At 38.5% G+C, this 14,499-nt stretch overlaps 1 protein-coding gene across 8 annotated transcripts in view; it reads left to right on the plus strand.

Moving 5' to 3' along the window:
* Positions 1–13,752, plus strand: part of FHL2 (four and a half LIM domains 2) — a 60,234-nt gene extending 46,482 nt beyond the window's left edge. For all 8 annotated transcript variants that reach the window (XM_032680915.1, XM_032680916.1, XM_032680919.1 and 5 more), the window contains 4 exons: positions 6,365–6,539; positions 9,159–9,328; positions 11,189–11,375; positions 12,887–13,752. In XM_032680915.1, the coding sequence (XP_032536806.1) occupies positions 6,365–6,539; positions 9,159–9,328; positions 11,189–11,375; positions 12,887–13,038 (684 nt within the window). In that variant the 3' untranslated portion in view covers positions 13,039–13,752. The remainder of the gene's footprint in view (positions 1–6,364; positions 6,540–9,158; positions 9,329–11,188; positions 11,376–12,886) is intronic.
* The last annotated feature ends 747 nt before the right edge of the window (positions 13,753–14,499 follow it).

Raw genomic sequence — 14,499 nt, forward strand, 5'->3', positions numbered from 1 at the left:
AACAAATCTCGGTCAAAGTATTCAGGAATTAATCAGGCTGAACTTTTCAACCCAGATTTATGGATTTAGGGAGTGTGGGTGTTATCCAATATACTGCTTTTTTTTTTAAGCAAGACGCACTCTAATAGCAGATAGGAAAAAAATAAAAGGGCCCCTTAGTCTACAATCTAAGAATATTTTATATATGTAAAGAACCAGAACTATATGTGGTAAACACAAATAAAAGATAGTAAATAAATATTTCTTAAAAAGCTATGAAGCATACCAGAAATGAAAATGTCCTTTTTTGTTTCTGTGACTGCTGTTTGTGCCTGTCCATGCTTTATGTTGTAGCTTTTGAACCTGTTGACCAATTTTAACCGAATTCTGCCAGACAGATAAAAGCTGAAACTTAAATTGCCACAAGATTTCTGAAAAAAACCCCAACGTGCTTGGGTAGAAAAAGACATGCTATGAATGTTCCCACTGAAAAGAAAACTAGAGTAGTTTTTCAACTGCAGTAACAGACACTAGAGAACATATTTGAGAGAGCCCTTACAAATGTCTCAGCCCCAAGACAAGTTTCAGACCAAGTATGTCCACTGTATGACTGAGCATAATTCAGCCGTGAAACACAAAGTCACAACAAAATCAGACTTCTGCTTCTCATTAAACTGTGTGTATACATAGGGATATAAAAATATAAGAAATACACACACAGACATATATGTATGTATTTTTCTATATATCTTTTTAAACATTGCATTTACTTTTTCACCTCAACAAAGAAGATAAATTGCACTGTGTTTGAGAATGAAACCAGTATGTTTACTTCATGTACAAAATGGACTCCACATTTGTTTATATGTTCTGACATAACCTACGGTTGTAAAATTTGGAACAAAAATCTAGTGGAGTGATAGTGTTATCAGAAAAGGTCATGTCTGGGCCTCTATATCTAGCAGGGGTGCCCATTCTTGCACCCACATTACAACCTGAAAAGTCCCACGCAGCTCTCACCTCAGATCTTCTTTTGCAACTCCCTTCTAGGCCACCATTGTTTTTCTACGCTTAGAAAAGCTGCACTGAGAACCAGGTGCTCTTAATTTCCCTCTTTCCAGCCCTCCCAGTTAAAAGCAGCCCTTCTTTAGATGACAGGGTTAAACCAAAGTAAAACAGGTGTTGACAAGAGGACAGCCAGCTCTCTGTCTCTGAACTACTGTAGTGTACCAGCACTGATGCACAGAATCAATTCACCTGAGTTGAACTTAAGCCTGCTCGGACACTGGTAATAGTCCAGTTCTGACAGCACTGGGATCTGAGAGGATGAAACTGAAGCCAGATTTTCCCATTGTGTTTAAGCTACGGCACAGAGAGCCCACAAGATAACCATACTGAAGAAAAGCTTTCCTTGAATTCAAATCAGGGGAAAATTTGTTTCACTATCTTTCTAGTTTTTATAGTAATTTATGGGTAGCTGTGAAAGTAACTGAGTAATAACTGACTTGTTCTTTATTTTAAAAAAATCAAATTTTTTCCATCAAAAAATCCCAGATTGACAACATGTGTCTGAATGACATCTTTGGATTTATGCCATTTCATTAACTGTAAACAATTCTAGCTGATGTTTCACAGACAGATTAAAAGCTTCACATACTGCGTGGTAGAAGGCATTGGCAGGCAGTAGAAAAACACGATGCCATTTCTCTCACAGCTATTATACGTTATTCATATGTTAACACGTTTTAGTATAAATTTACCTTTTCTAAAAAAAAAAAAAAAAAGGCATTTTGTTGCCTACATCCCTGGTGAACACTTACCACACCTACAGTTTCATGCTTCTTTCTGAAAATCCATCCGTTATATTCCCATGTGCTTAACTGCTGAAGCATGACTTTTGGTTGACTTTGCCTTTTTTAATACTTTCCTTGCAGATCCTATGGTATAGAAATCATTGCAAAACCAGGAAATACCTACAGTAATCCAGTGTTTAATGCAGTCCACAAGTTGACCTTGGCAGGCAGGAAGGGGTGAACACTCTAACTGCAACATGCGAGAATTAAATTATAAATGGATTGTGAGATGAAGCTACTGTCTCAGCACACAGGCCAAAAATGAGTCAGAAGGGTCAGTCTTAAATAAACTAAACAAAAAATTAAAACCTCTAGTAATGCAGATAAAGAAAGGGATAAAATTATTTTTCTCATTTTAAGTATTTAAACCTTGTCCTGACTTGCAGCACTTTTTCAGTGCATTACTGAATCTCAGACTAGTTGTTTTAAAGTGGAATGGTAAAAGGGGTAGATACCCTAATATCTTCTCATACCCCTAAGGGTCTGGGTCCAGCACAATATCGCTTGGTTTTATCTTTTCTCAGCATGCTTTTGACAGGTATGTGCCAGTCTAACATACTTAAGTGGTTTGCTACAGGGTGTGTGTAGTGCACAATCTGCACAGCATTTTGTTGGCATACCCCGTTTCCTCTGCTCTTCTGAAAAGAGCATTTTAGCAGGCAAAAAGGCCTAATGTAGTCTTTGTGAACACATGCAGTTCCTCTTCTGGTAATAAGCTCTCTAATCTCCTTCTTCCTGTTGGGTCCCTGCTGAAAGCCAGTTCAGGAGAAATGCTAATGCATAATGGCTTCAGTTTACTTAGATTTAAAAAGCCGGAGCAGAAGACAACATATGAGGAGCCTTAAGCGTAACCCGGTGACCTGGTGACTCTAGTCTTGGGGGTCTTCTAGGTTTTGGATTTTTTGAAAAACAATTTTCTAGTTTAAAAAAAGTCACAGTCTCACCCTAGAGACTAAATAAACCACACTGGAGCAAAACTGTACAGAACTATGGAAAAGCTGTTAAAACATCATCTTACCAATGTTAGCAGTTATTTTGTCAAAGTTTTCTTTGTGAGTACCATAAGGAAAATAAGAGAAAATAAAATTACTTTAAAAGTACATAGTGGCTTTTCAAAACCATGAGTTTCAAACCTGTTTTGCATGGTATGACTCTAAAAAGTTTCAGATACAAATAGGATCTTGCGTCAAGTTTTGCTTACAGTCATCTGAGCACCTACAAAAGATCTCCACTTGGTTGACACTGATGTTTGTTTGAGAAACATTCATTGTTCATTTGGTTGTGTCAAGGAACCCTGAGCTGAAATTTTCAGCTGAGGTTGATACTGAGATCAGACTGAGAAAAGAGCCCATTAAAATATGAATAGTTTCAGGGATTGCTAATTTAGTTAATTTTTAATCTTCAAATGAAACTATATGAGAGAAGGATTATTTTCTATATTCAGAAGAAATGTCACTGAACGAAGTGTTAAAAATTCTCCCTCCAAATACTGCTACAGGATTTATCACAGCTCTGCAGAGATGGTATTATCCTCCTCTCCTTCTCTTTTCCGTAGTAGCACATCTCAGACTGGCTTGGTGCGCTCTGCACTTCAGCTGCAAAATGCTTGTACAGTGTAGAGCATGCCCATGAGCACCAGTGCGTATGCATCTCCCATTCCACTTCTCAAATGCCAGTCTATGGTAATTCTTCAGTCTCTTATCTGTGCTTTATCTAACAAGTCTCTTATATATGTTCATGGGTGCCTCCTCTAACAAAAGCACATGGCAGTCAGTTTTCATAGAGGCACAGATGATGGCAGAAAGAGTCATTCTCTATATAACTCTTTAGGGTAACATAGGAGGTTGCATTAAAATCTACACTTAAAATATATAGCACCAGGGACTCATTTCCCTTGAGCTGCATGAAACAGCTGACAAGTCATACCTATCAATATTTTAAGGATATACTGCAGTTCCGAGTCCACAATAGTAATATTCTGTTTTGGTTCTTCCTGGAAATCCATGCAATAAACAGGAATTAGTTGTATATCCCTTGTAACTTCAGCTGGAACAGATTTATTTGGGTTACAATCAGCTAGCATAAACTAGTATTCACATGCCTAAACTAAATCTGATGTTTTTTCAGCTTAGCAGAGGACCAGCCTGACCTTCAGATAAGTTTGAAGTCAGTTATGCACATGCAACTTCTCCAGTGTAGAATCTGCTCCAGATCAATACATCCACAGCTTACAAACAAGCCAAAGGTTCCAGCAATATAGACAACACACTGAAGTAGACCAAACCTCCTTTTCAGTGTCTTTATTACACTGACTTAAGAAGAATCATGATGCATATATGGTTTCATCAGTACCTTGGACTTCCTTGCTTTCAGATGTGACAGATTCAGAGAGAGAAGGCGATATCCAATTCATCATTCTAATATTCTATTGTAGGCATCTCAAAACCAGGCATCTTAGATTCTCTCTACATTCAATGACAATACATGTTATAATAATCCAAAGTATCTGAAGATTATTCAATCCAGTCTTTATCTTGGGTACTTTATGTTGTAGCTATTCTTCATCACTTTGCCATGATGAAATATCTGCTACTTTCACCTACCCAGCTACTACCTATACAATCTGCCATTATAACTGACTCAAGAATCCAATCTTTCATCATTCACACCTAATTTTTTTCTTCATTACTCCTCTTCTAAAAGGCATGCACCTTCTCCAGGGTAAAATGTTATTGACAAAATAAGCAGACATCAGCATGTGAACTGTGAAGATTAAAAGGTTGCTTGCAGAAAATTGCAAAAAGAGGAAAAAGGCAGCAAGTGGGGAAAAAGATTGGAATACATCATGTTGCAAAAGAAAGAAAATCAGATCTGTTGTGATTCTACTTTCTACCAGGCAAATTTCACATTTTGGAAATCACTGTTGGCTGTATATTGTAGTCTTTTCTGTTGAAAATACAATCTGAGATCAGATTTAGGCTATTCAACATCATTTAAAGAGAAAAAAATGTAAACAACTACTGAAAAAAATTGTTTTCAATTTGCTATTAAAAAAGATTAAAATTTTAAAGTGAGAAATTTGTGCTGTTTCAAAAGGAGCTAGCTGAAAAGAATAGATGAGCTGAATAAACAAGTGCCTGGAAGCTGTAAAGTGGGAGTCAGATATTCTGTCACAGAGTGCAATCTCAGAGATGCAAAACGCATTGGTACCAACTGTTATTGACAGTGATTTAGGAAATTTAGGTGAGTAGTGCAGATGTCCAAACAAAAATGCTTAATTGCATGGTCAATTTCTGACTGAAATCACTATCATTTAACAAGTTACTACATATCAGCTAAGCTAGATGAAACTATACCAGTGTTTCCTGTTAGCTACTTATGAGAACAAGGCTCCTGAAGACATAATGTGCTGTTATTTTAAGTTAACCCAGATCCACAGTATCTTTTGTTTGCTCTGGGCTAAGATTGCTCATTTGGAGTTGCCTGTGACTGTACTGACTGACATAGAGCAGCTTAGGCCAGATCAGGTGCAAACACTTCGTGATGCTTTACCCAACTAAAAAATCTGGTATCCTACAACTCATTCGTTTCCTTCAGTTGACCAGATTAGCTCAGTGCTTGCAACAAATACATAGTGGATCTTGAGTTAGAAGTTATTTCTGCTCCATTCATGACAGTACTAACCACTCACACTCCCAACCCAAACCTAAGCCTATATATTTTGGGGTAGACACCTTTACTTGTAATGATCCAAGCTCCCTTTTGCGAGAAATCCAAAGTCACGATTCAAGTGTTATACGATTAGGCCACCTTAATTCAAATTTTAAAAAGCCCAATTCATTGCTTTAGGTCACAATTTTTAGAAGGACTGGGGTTCTTTTAAATAATAAGAGGACCACTGTGGAGAGTATTTTAAATGCTTACGCCCTCACATTAATCATTTGGCCAGTGTTCTGGATCACTGGGTGCAGGTACAATGTGATCTCACATCTTTCAGTCCAATATATAGGTACATTGAAATATACGTAAAACAAAACATAAGAGTCCATAAAGATTTATTGCAGTGAAAAAAACCCCAAAGAGGTCAGATCTGTTTCACCCTTGGTGTAAGTCTGTTGAACTGAAAAAGTACCAGAAAGCAGTGGGGAAAAGGATTTCTGTTCAGGAATGAATATGTATGAAATTACTTAGGAATCAGCAATAGATAACGCACACCTATGAGGTTAACAAGTTTTAATCTGACTCAAAAGTGGAGCTTTATTCTCAAAGGAAATACCTAAATGAAATTAGTTGTTCCTCTGCATACAAAAAAAGTTACCTTGAACTGAAAAAGGGTCAGTAGTTGTCATGAGCTGTTCTTAGTTTTCACAGCAAAATAAGTTCACCTTCATCAGAACATTTTGTTTTCTTGAACTGTACAAATTAGTCCCAGCTCCTGGCTGCAGTTCACATTTGGATATATTTGCATTATCTGAGCTTCTAGTTGTGCAAACTGTTCATTTCACTTGCTTTGTGGTTTTGGATTTCTACAGGATCTGTCTTACAAGGACCGCCACTGGCATGAAACCTGCTTCCACTGCTTCCAGTGCAAGAATTCATTGGTGGACAAACCTTTTGCTGCAAAAGAGGAACATCTACTTTGTACTGATTGCTACTCCAATGAATACTCTTCCAAATGTAATGAGTGCAAGAAGACTATTATGCCAGGTTAGGATGTTCACTTTTTGGACTAAGAAAAGATTAGGCTAAATATTAAGCCCAAACTCAGCAACATTTCTGACAGATCTTTTTCCTTGACTATTTCTGCTAAGTCATGGTGAACTATGTAAAATATAGTTGATTGTGCATTCTAAGCCATTTCCATGACCAGAACATGTAATGTTCATAATGTTCATGATGTTCTGCTCATGGCAGAATTATTATTCACATAAAAGAGATAACTCTTGAAAATTAGTATTTATTTTACTTGGCATTTTTATTAACAGGATTTATAATTTTTTTACAGCAGTATTCATTAAAAGGCTTTTGATGTCTGGAAAAATAATATTGAACTTTCTATCCAATCCCAACTTTGTACTCTGTCTTGATTGACTTCCACTTCTTGAAAACTGGAAACAGCTTGCAAATTTAACAGCTTACTTAATTTGAAATTTAGCTTTTTATGTGATTACTCTAAATTTAGCTTCTCTCAGAAAAAAATGAAAAATTCATCAAAGTGACTCTGAGGTCCTTCTTGAGCACAAAGATATGAAGAAACAGGAAAGAGCTATTTTCAACATGAAACATGAGGTAATAGATTGTTAAAATCTCATCTGGTCACGTCAACACTATAACATTCTGTAATAATCTGAGGGCTTTAAATTGAAAGGGCTATCAGTGCAGAAATAAAATATTAAAAGGTAATTTGAAGAATCCTTGTACACACTCCATTATGATTACTAGTTACTTTGTCAGCTGGTTCTGACATTGGTCACCTTAGACAAAAGGAAAACCAAAACATTGTGCTCCTAAGGTGTAAAAATGAGGGCTTGATGATAAAGTAGGACTTATAACTAGAAATAACAACAATATTTAAAAGCAGCATTATCATGATATGCCTCTTAAATACTAAAGTAATTACAAGATTTATCTTTCAATCCTTCTGCAAATTAAACTCACACTGACTTCAGTCCAGGCCTTGAGTTTCAGTGACAACACAATACCTGAGAGAGAACAGCTGAAAATGTGAAAGTAAAATTCTAGACTATAAAAAAAAAAAATTCACATCTCCTCTTCCACAACATCATTCCTTCAAGGACTGATTTGTTTGCTCCTTGGCATGATATAGAAATTTAGCAGCACAGAGGGGGCATAATTTTTAGAAGATGTCCATTAATAAAATGGAACAGAAATATTCAAGCATATAAGCATCAGGCAGAAAGATAATTAACAGTTCACTTACTACTGCTGCAGGTAAATGCTTTAAAAAACCCCACCTCCAAATAAATCTTGAAGTATGCCTCTGGGCAGAATTTAATGAGACCATAAAAAAAAAGAAGAAAAACATGCAACTAGTAAACAAAGATGAATTAATATTTGAGAAGGGGGAAAACGGCAAAACTTCACTCTGCAAGTAATGGTGGGGCGGAGAGTTAGCAATAAGGGCATTAGTGTGGTCCTTAGTCATTAGCCAACGTGCTTGGCTTGTCAGTCTTCCAAGCATTCGACATCATGTTTGTTGTCACAGGCTTCAAGAATGATGCAGAACTGTAGGAACAACATTTGTTTGTTTATCCTTCTGACCAGTATCAAATATTCTGACTTGAAGTGGTAAATAGGAAATTATAGAGTGTGCAAAGAAATTTGTTCATATAATAGGGCATCTCCAATTTCCTGGAGGGGCTCAGAGTCCACCTGTCATACAGTGGACTGAATCTGCAAAACAAAGTATCTGAGCCCTAAACCTTGAATCATTCATTTCCTAAGTACTAAACCACTTTTCCATTTTTCATTTAAGGACTATTTAAAGGTTTTTCTCCCTTTCACGTTGCAACTATGTTTTCAACTTAGAGAGAAAGCTTCTTTTCTACTGAAAATCTCAAGAGACAGAAAAGTATTTAGATTAGGAGTTGCTGAGCTGGAAATGATTGCAAACTCATAGTAGACCTCAATGAGGACAGGAAAAAGACCCCAGAGTAGATATGAATTAGTCCTTTGTCTCGGACAGTGACTATACTTCATTGGGAAAGGGAAGAAAGATGGTTGCCAGGAATTGGATGCCCCATCCCTGGTAGTGTTCAAGGCCAGGTTGGATGGGGCTTTAAACAGTGAGAGGTGTCCCTGCCCATGGCAGGGGGTTTGGAACGAGATGATCTTTAAGGCCCCTTCCAACCCAAAAGATTTTATGATTCTATAATTAACCAGGTATCTTGCTGTTATCTGGAAAAGAAACAAAATATACTTGAAATGAATGAAGTCAATCTTTAACGAGGAATGGCTTTACCTTCACCCAGCACTAGCAGCAGCCTTTATTGGTGTCTCTCAAGTTCACCAGAATCTTCCTTTGCATTAGAACTCATTATTAGCCTAATAAGACCACAAAAAGGTGTTTTAAGCCATCATTATTATCAATAAATGTTTCTCCGCTTCACAGGAGGAGAAGAACCTCTTGCTCTTCAAAAACTTTAAATGGTATTCAATACTACGCAAAGCTGGTAGAAACATGAAATAGCCTGTAGCTCAGAGCTGCACTACTTATTGACTGACAGCCAGATGCCAGGCAAACAAGTACAAATTGCATCCATCTCATCCAGAAGAAGTTCAGTTGATGCTCTGGTCTCATTACAGGTACTCGGAAGATGGAATACAAAGGCAACAGCTGGCATGAGACCTGCTTTATCTGCTACCGCTGCCAACAGCCTATTGGGACAAAGAGTTTCATCCCTAAGGACCATCAAAACTTTTGTGTACCCTGCTATGAAAAGCAATTTGCCATGCAGTGTGTCCAGTGCAAGAAGGTAATGCTCTTACTTTACTTACCTGAAACCTAAGGCATTGAAGTCCATCCCATTCTATGTCCAAAGAGGTAGAATATCTCATTTTTGTATGTATTAAAAAGATCCAGAATCAACTAATTTTAAGAGATATTTTCAGTTCCCATCCTGCATCAGGTACAGCATTTGCTATAGAGAGACTTCTCTTAGGGTTAAACATCCCTTCATATTGAAAGCATACAGAGAACATACTAAAAGAACAGAGGTTTTCCTTGGACCTCCTTTTGCTATTGAAATATTTATAAAAACACTTTTTGTTGTCCTCAACTGTCCTTAACTGTTCAGCCAGGCTGGTTGTCTTCCCCACCGACTCACCTTTCGACACATAGGGAGAGCCTGCTCCTGCACCTTCAAGATTTCTTGACCCAAAGCCTTAAAGTCCTTTTTAATTGCCCTGGCACCTCTTTTATTGATCTCATCACTGCCAACCTGTACTACCAATAGTGGGTAATAAACAGTGAGCCAAATTAGCTAGAGGAGTCTCTTGCTAATATCCCTCACCCCAGCCCCAGGAAGGCACCAGACTTCCCTGTGGGATGGGTCCAGTCAACAAACAGGGCCCTCGGTTCCCCTCAGAAGGGAATCACCAACTACAACTACCCTTCTTTTTTTCTTAATAGCTGCAGTTGTGATCATCTAATAGACGGATTGCAACCACAAGACCCTCCAGACAGATCTTCTTGAGTGTCACCTGCCTGACTCTCTAGGTCCAGGGCCTCATACCTACTCTTTAAGGACACCTGGGGAGGTGGAGCTCAGTAGAGGATTCTTTTATGTCTCTGACCAGGGACCTGTTTCCATTCCCTTCCATCTACTTGGTCTGTTCCATCTGCCTGATGGCAGGAGGGGCGGGACTTCTCCGACTCCTGCTGAACTTTTGAGGCTGAAAGGGTGTGACTCCACCTGTCTATTTCCCTTTCACTTTCCCTAATAGTCATTAGCCTCTCTACTTCTTCCTTAAGCTCTGCCACTAAACAGAGCTAATCATTCACCTGATTGCACCGTGTGCAGGTGTCTTTAGCACTGTCCTCCAGTACTCATGCCAGGCTCAGACACTCCCCACAGCCAGTGACCTGGACAGCTGCGTTCTTCTTGGGGGGTTCTGTCTGGGTTAGAACACTCCTGCTGGCAGCAGCAGGAGTGTGGCTTTTGATCATTTGGAAACCATTGCTGGATCTAGTTGAGTAGGAGAGAAAAAAAACCAATCACTGAATAAAACCATGCACACCTACCACACAACCCAGGAGCAGGAGCCAGGGAGAGTGGCTGCACCCTTCCTGCTCACCCTGCCTGTGCGAACGGCCATGAAAACTGTCGTGCCACACCCTCATTGATATGCCACGCCCCTGTTTGCCTGCTCCTGTCCACTTGCTCCCTAGAGATTCTTTAAATCACCTGCAAATAGGCCTGGCAACACCCCCTGCTCATCTGGTTGGCTCCCAAGAGTAGCCAAGCCCGGGTCTTTGCCAAAGTAACAAGGAAGTTGAAATAGATAAGGTAGTCATTCCACCATGAAGAAAGACAAGATAAAGGAACAGTAATGAGACAGATTCTAGCACGTGCTTATGAAAAGTGACATAGAAAGAATAGCTTAAAAAACAAAGAGGACAACTGAGAGGCAGATTTCACAACATATGCAGAATAAAGTACTTTTACTTTGGGTCTTGTTTGTATAAATTAGGAAATTATAATAAATGACTTGCGTAATTTTCTCAAGATCGACTCCCACCCATAAAAATCTCATCACCCTTCCTCTCTACCAAATCAAAACACAAACCTGCAACCCTTAATAAAACACTTTCTGTCTTATTTTTCCTAAAACAGGCTATCACTACAGGAGGTGTTACTTACCGGGAGCAGCCATGGCATAAGGAGTGCTTCGTTTGTACTGGATGCAAGAAGCAGTTGTCCGGACAACGCTTTACCTCCAGGGATGAGTTTGCATACTGCTTGAGCTGCTTCTGCAACCTCTATGCCAAAAAGTGTGCTGGGTGCACAAACCCAATCAGTGGTAGGTCTCTCATAGCTTTTATATTTTGTGGGGGTTTTGTGCATTGGGTTTTTTTTGTTTGGTTTGGGTTTTTTGGGGTTTTGTTTGCCTTTTTTTTTTCAGTGAACTACTTCTAATATTAAAAATGGTTCAATAATTTATTCTGAATAACTTGAAAGACTGAAGAGACTATATAATTCAAGATCTATGACATTAAATACTTGCGATGCCTTTCCAGTGCCTAACAAAAAGAAATGGAAGAGGTCCTTAAATTGAAGTTTCCTCCTTTTCCCCTCATTTTCATGGAACACAGTGGACGTGCACTAACAGAGCTATGGGATATGCATGTTCTGTACATCGTCCCACTTGTGTTCATTAGAGGGATCACTGACCTCAGCAACAACAGTCCCCTCACCAGCAGGAAGTGTCTAACTGGCTTATGCTGTATCAGAGCACATTTCTTCCCTGCCTTCTCAGGACGTCAACTGAGAAGTCACAAGGGTTTTAGATACGCTTTCCAGTGCACAAGTATTTAGAGGAGCAACTGCTTAGAACTTTACTATTAAATAGCATAAACCTATAACCTCCTCTAGGAAGTAATTAGCCTTTAACAGTATGATCTATACAGTCCAAAACTGCAAATATGAGTTACATCTGGAGCATTGATTACATAGGTCCTAGAAAAGCCAGTGTATAACCCCATAGGTACTGTTTTATGTTCGTGTGAAAGAGGCATTTCTCTCTTGAATATTGCAGTCCTTTCTATCATATAGTTAGATATGGTTTGTTTCAACGTGTTGTTACTAAAGGCAAAACTAAACAAAAAACTCTCTCACCAGGTAAGAGATATGCCAACTAAATCTTTTCACTGACTTCCAAAGTACCATATTCATTCTAATGCATCATATTCAAATTTTTTGACATTTCTGAAGTTAAGCAAAAGACAATTACCACCAAGACATATTTGACTCTTTTTTTTCTTCTACAACTTCAATATCCCTTATGATAACCTCCATAGCCTCAAACTTTGGAATCCTCCCTGTTCTTTACTAATCTGTTTCTTTTCTTGAGGCACTTTTCCTTTGTAGCTATGAATCAAGTCATGACACAACCCGAAAGGCTTCTTTTTTAATGATCTAAATGAACTTTTACAAAACAAAAAAATAACTTGCTCAGATGCCATAAAACATTCTGTAGAAAACTACGAGAATTCTGTTCAAGGGCAGGTGCTTTGCTTTTCTTCAGCTGTATGTTCCAGTGCCATCCCTCAAAAGTTCATTTCTACCATTATTACCAGTTATAACAGCCTCACTCACTCACTTAGCTGAAAGCAACAGAATTATCTGGGGATGAATATATTAGTTGCTACAGAATAAGGATGGCAAAACTAGCATAGTAACAAATGGATTTGTCACAATGGCATTTTTTCACTACTCTGTGTCAGATCTCCAGGCCGATGAGGGGAGTCTGCATCACTTGATGGCTGATGTGCTATTCTTTGCTTCTAACAGAAGGCTTTTGTTTTCAAACAGGACTCGGAGGAACCAAGTACATCTCCTTTGAAGAACGGCAGTGGCATAATGATTGCTTTAACTGTAAGAAGTGCTCTCTTTCATTGGTGGGTCGTGGCTTCCTCACAGAAAGGGATGACATCCTTTGCCCTGAATGTGGGAAGGATATCTAAAGCTCAAACTAAGAGGTGAGGAAGAAGAGAGGAAAGCCGTGCTTCCAATATATAGTCCGAAACACTCGGATGTTCAGAACTAGCTTTGCCATTCTGTGTCTCACTGTACTATTAACATTACTTAGCCTTCTTCATTACACTCTCCAAGTCTGGAGGGAAAACAACTCGAATATCTCCAGTAGCAGTGTTGGTGTTTAAGATTTCTACAGCAAACAAAAACTGATTCAAAATACAAGATGTAAAACCATTTGGCTGTTTTTGACATACATACTATTTTTCATGTTTGTTTTTTTTTCCTTCCAGTAAATATTCCAGTTACAAGCAAGTGATACAGTTCAAGGATTACAATGGCCACACACAATACATTCATAGGTGGATATTTAGGGTGAAACCTTCAGCCCACTGAAATGAACAGCAAATGCCATTCAATTTCAGTAAAGTGATGGTCTCACCCCAGTGTTCTTGAGCTGTGTGACAAGTGTGTGCTGTCAAATCTGTATAAAGACTGCAAAGGTAGAGTGTGTTTCAATGTACAGGGATTTGTGCCATGCCATAAAGAGATAATGATAACTGGGAGTGCGTCACAATAGGTACAGTTTATTGCATGACTAGCTGATCATTGTGTGAAGTACAAGTTCTGATTGAGTGTCAGTATTCCAGTTAGTTGACATTACACTGCACAGTGTATTTTTCAAAATAAAATAATTTAAAACAAAACTGTGATTGTGGTTTAATTGTATTTACATATTATTTACAAGTAAAATGTTCTCAGAGTCTGAAGAAACACAACACATACAAATACTACCCTTTTTGCACCCAGTCATTGGGGGTGTGAAATTTAGACAATCCTCAGAAGGGTCCTGCTGATACAATATAGTCCTCTACTAACTGAAGTCAGTGGGAAAATTATCAGCAAAACTGAGTGTGTGAAAATACTGAACTGAATGCAGCTGATAAAAATGTGTTCATAGGCTCTAAACTCCAAACCAAAGTATTTTTCCTTCTCATCAAGCAAGGAGGTCAAGACAACTCAAAAGACATTTATCTTTGCAAAAGTCAGCAGTTTAACTTCTATACTAGGGCATGCTTTAATTGTGTTCTGTATTGGGATACATAACACCCTTAGTTGTAGCATAATTTCTGCCACATGTTTGCCATAGAGGCAACTGTCAGCAACAGGGTGCTGGCAGGACAACAAAATCAAAAGGAAACAATCCAAAGGAAGATAATTCTTGTCCCAAAGCAAACTGCAAGAAATATGGCCATGTTATGCAGTGTACAATCACAGTACACCTTCCAAATGGAATCCATTTGTGTCCAGCGAAAGGAGGAAAGAAATATGTCACACCTCCAACAGGAATCTTCAGATGTGGAAAGATTCAGGAATATACTTACTCTGTGTGTAACTGGGTAGGGAAAGTTTGCTCGTAGTTTCTGCCACCACTCTTGAATGTGTCTCTT

Source organism: Chiroxiphia lanceolata, chromosome 2 (genome assembly GCF_009829145.1).
Source record: "Chiroxiphia lanceolata isolate bChiLan1 chromosome 2, bChiLan1.pri, whole genome shotgun sequence".
Lineage (NCBI taxonomy): Eukaryota > Metazoa > Chordata > Aves > Passeriformes > Pipridae > Chiroxiphia > Chiroxiphia lanceolata.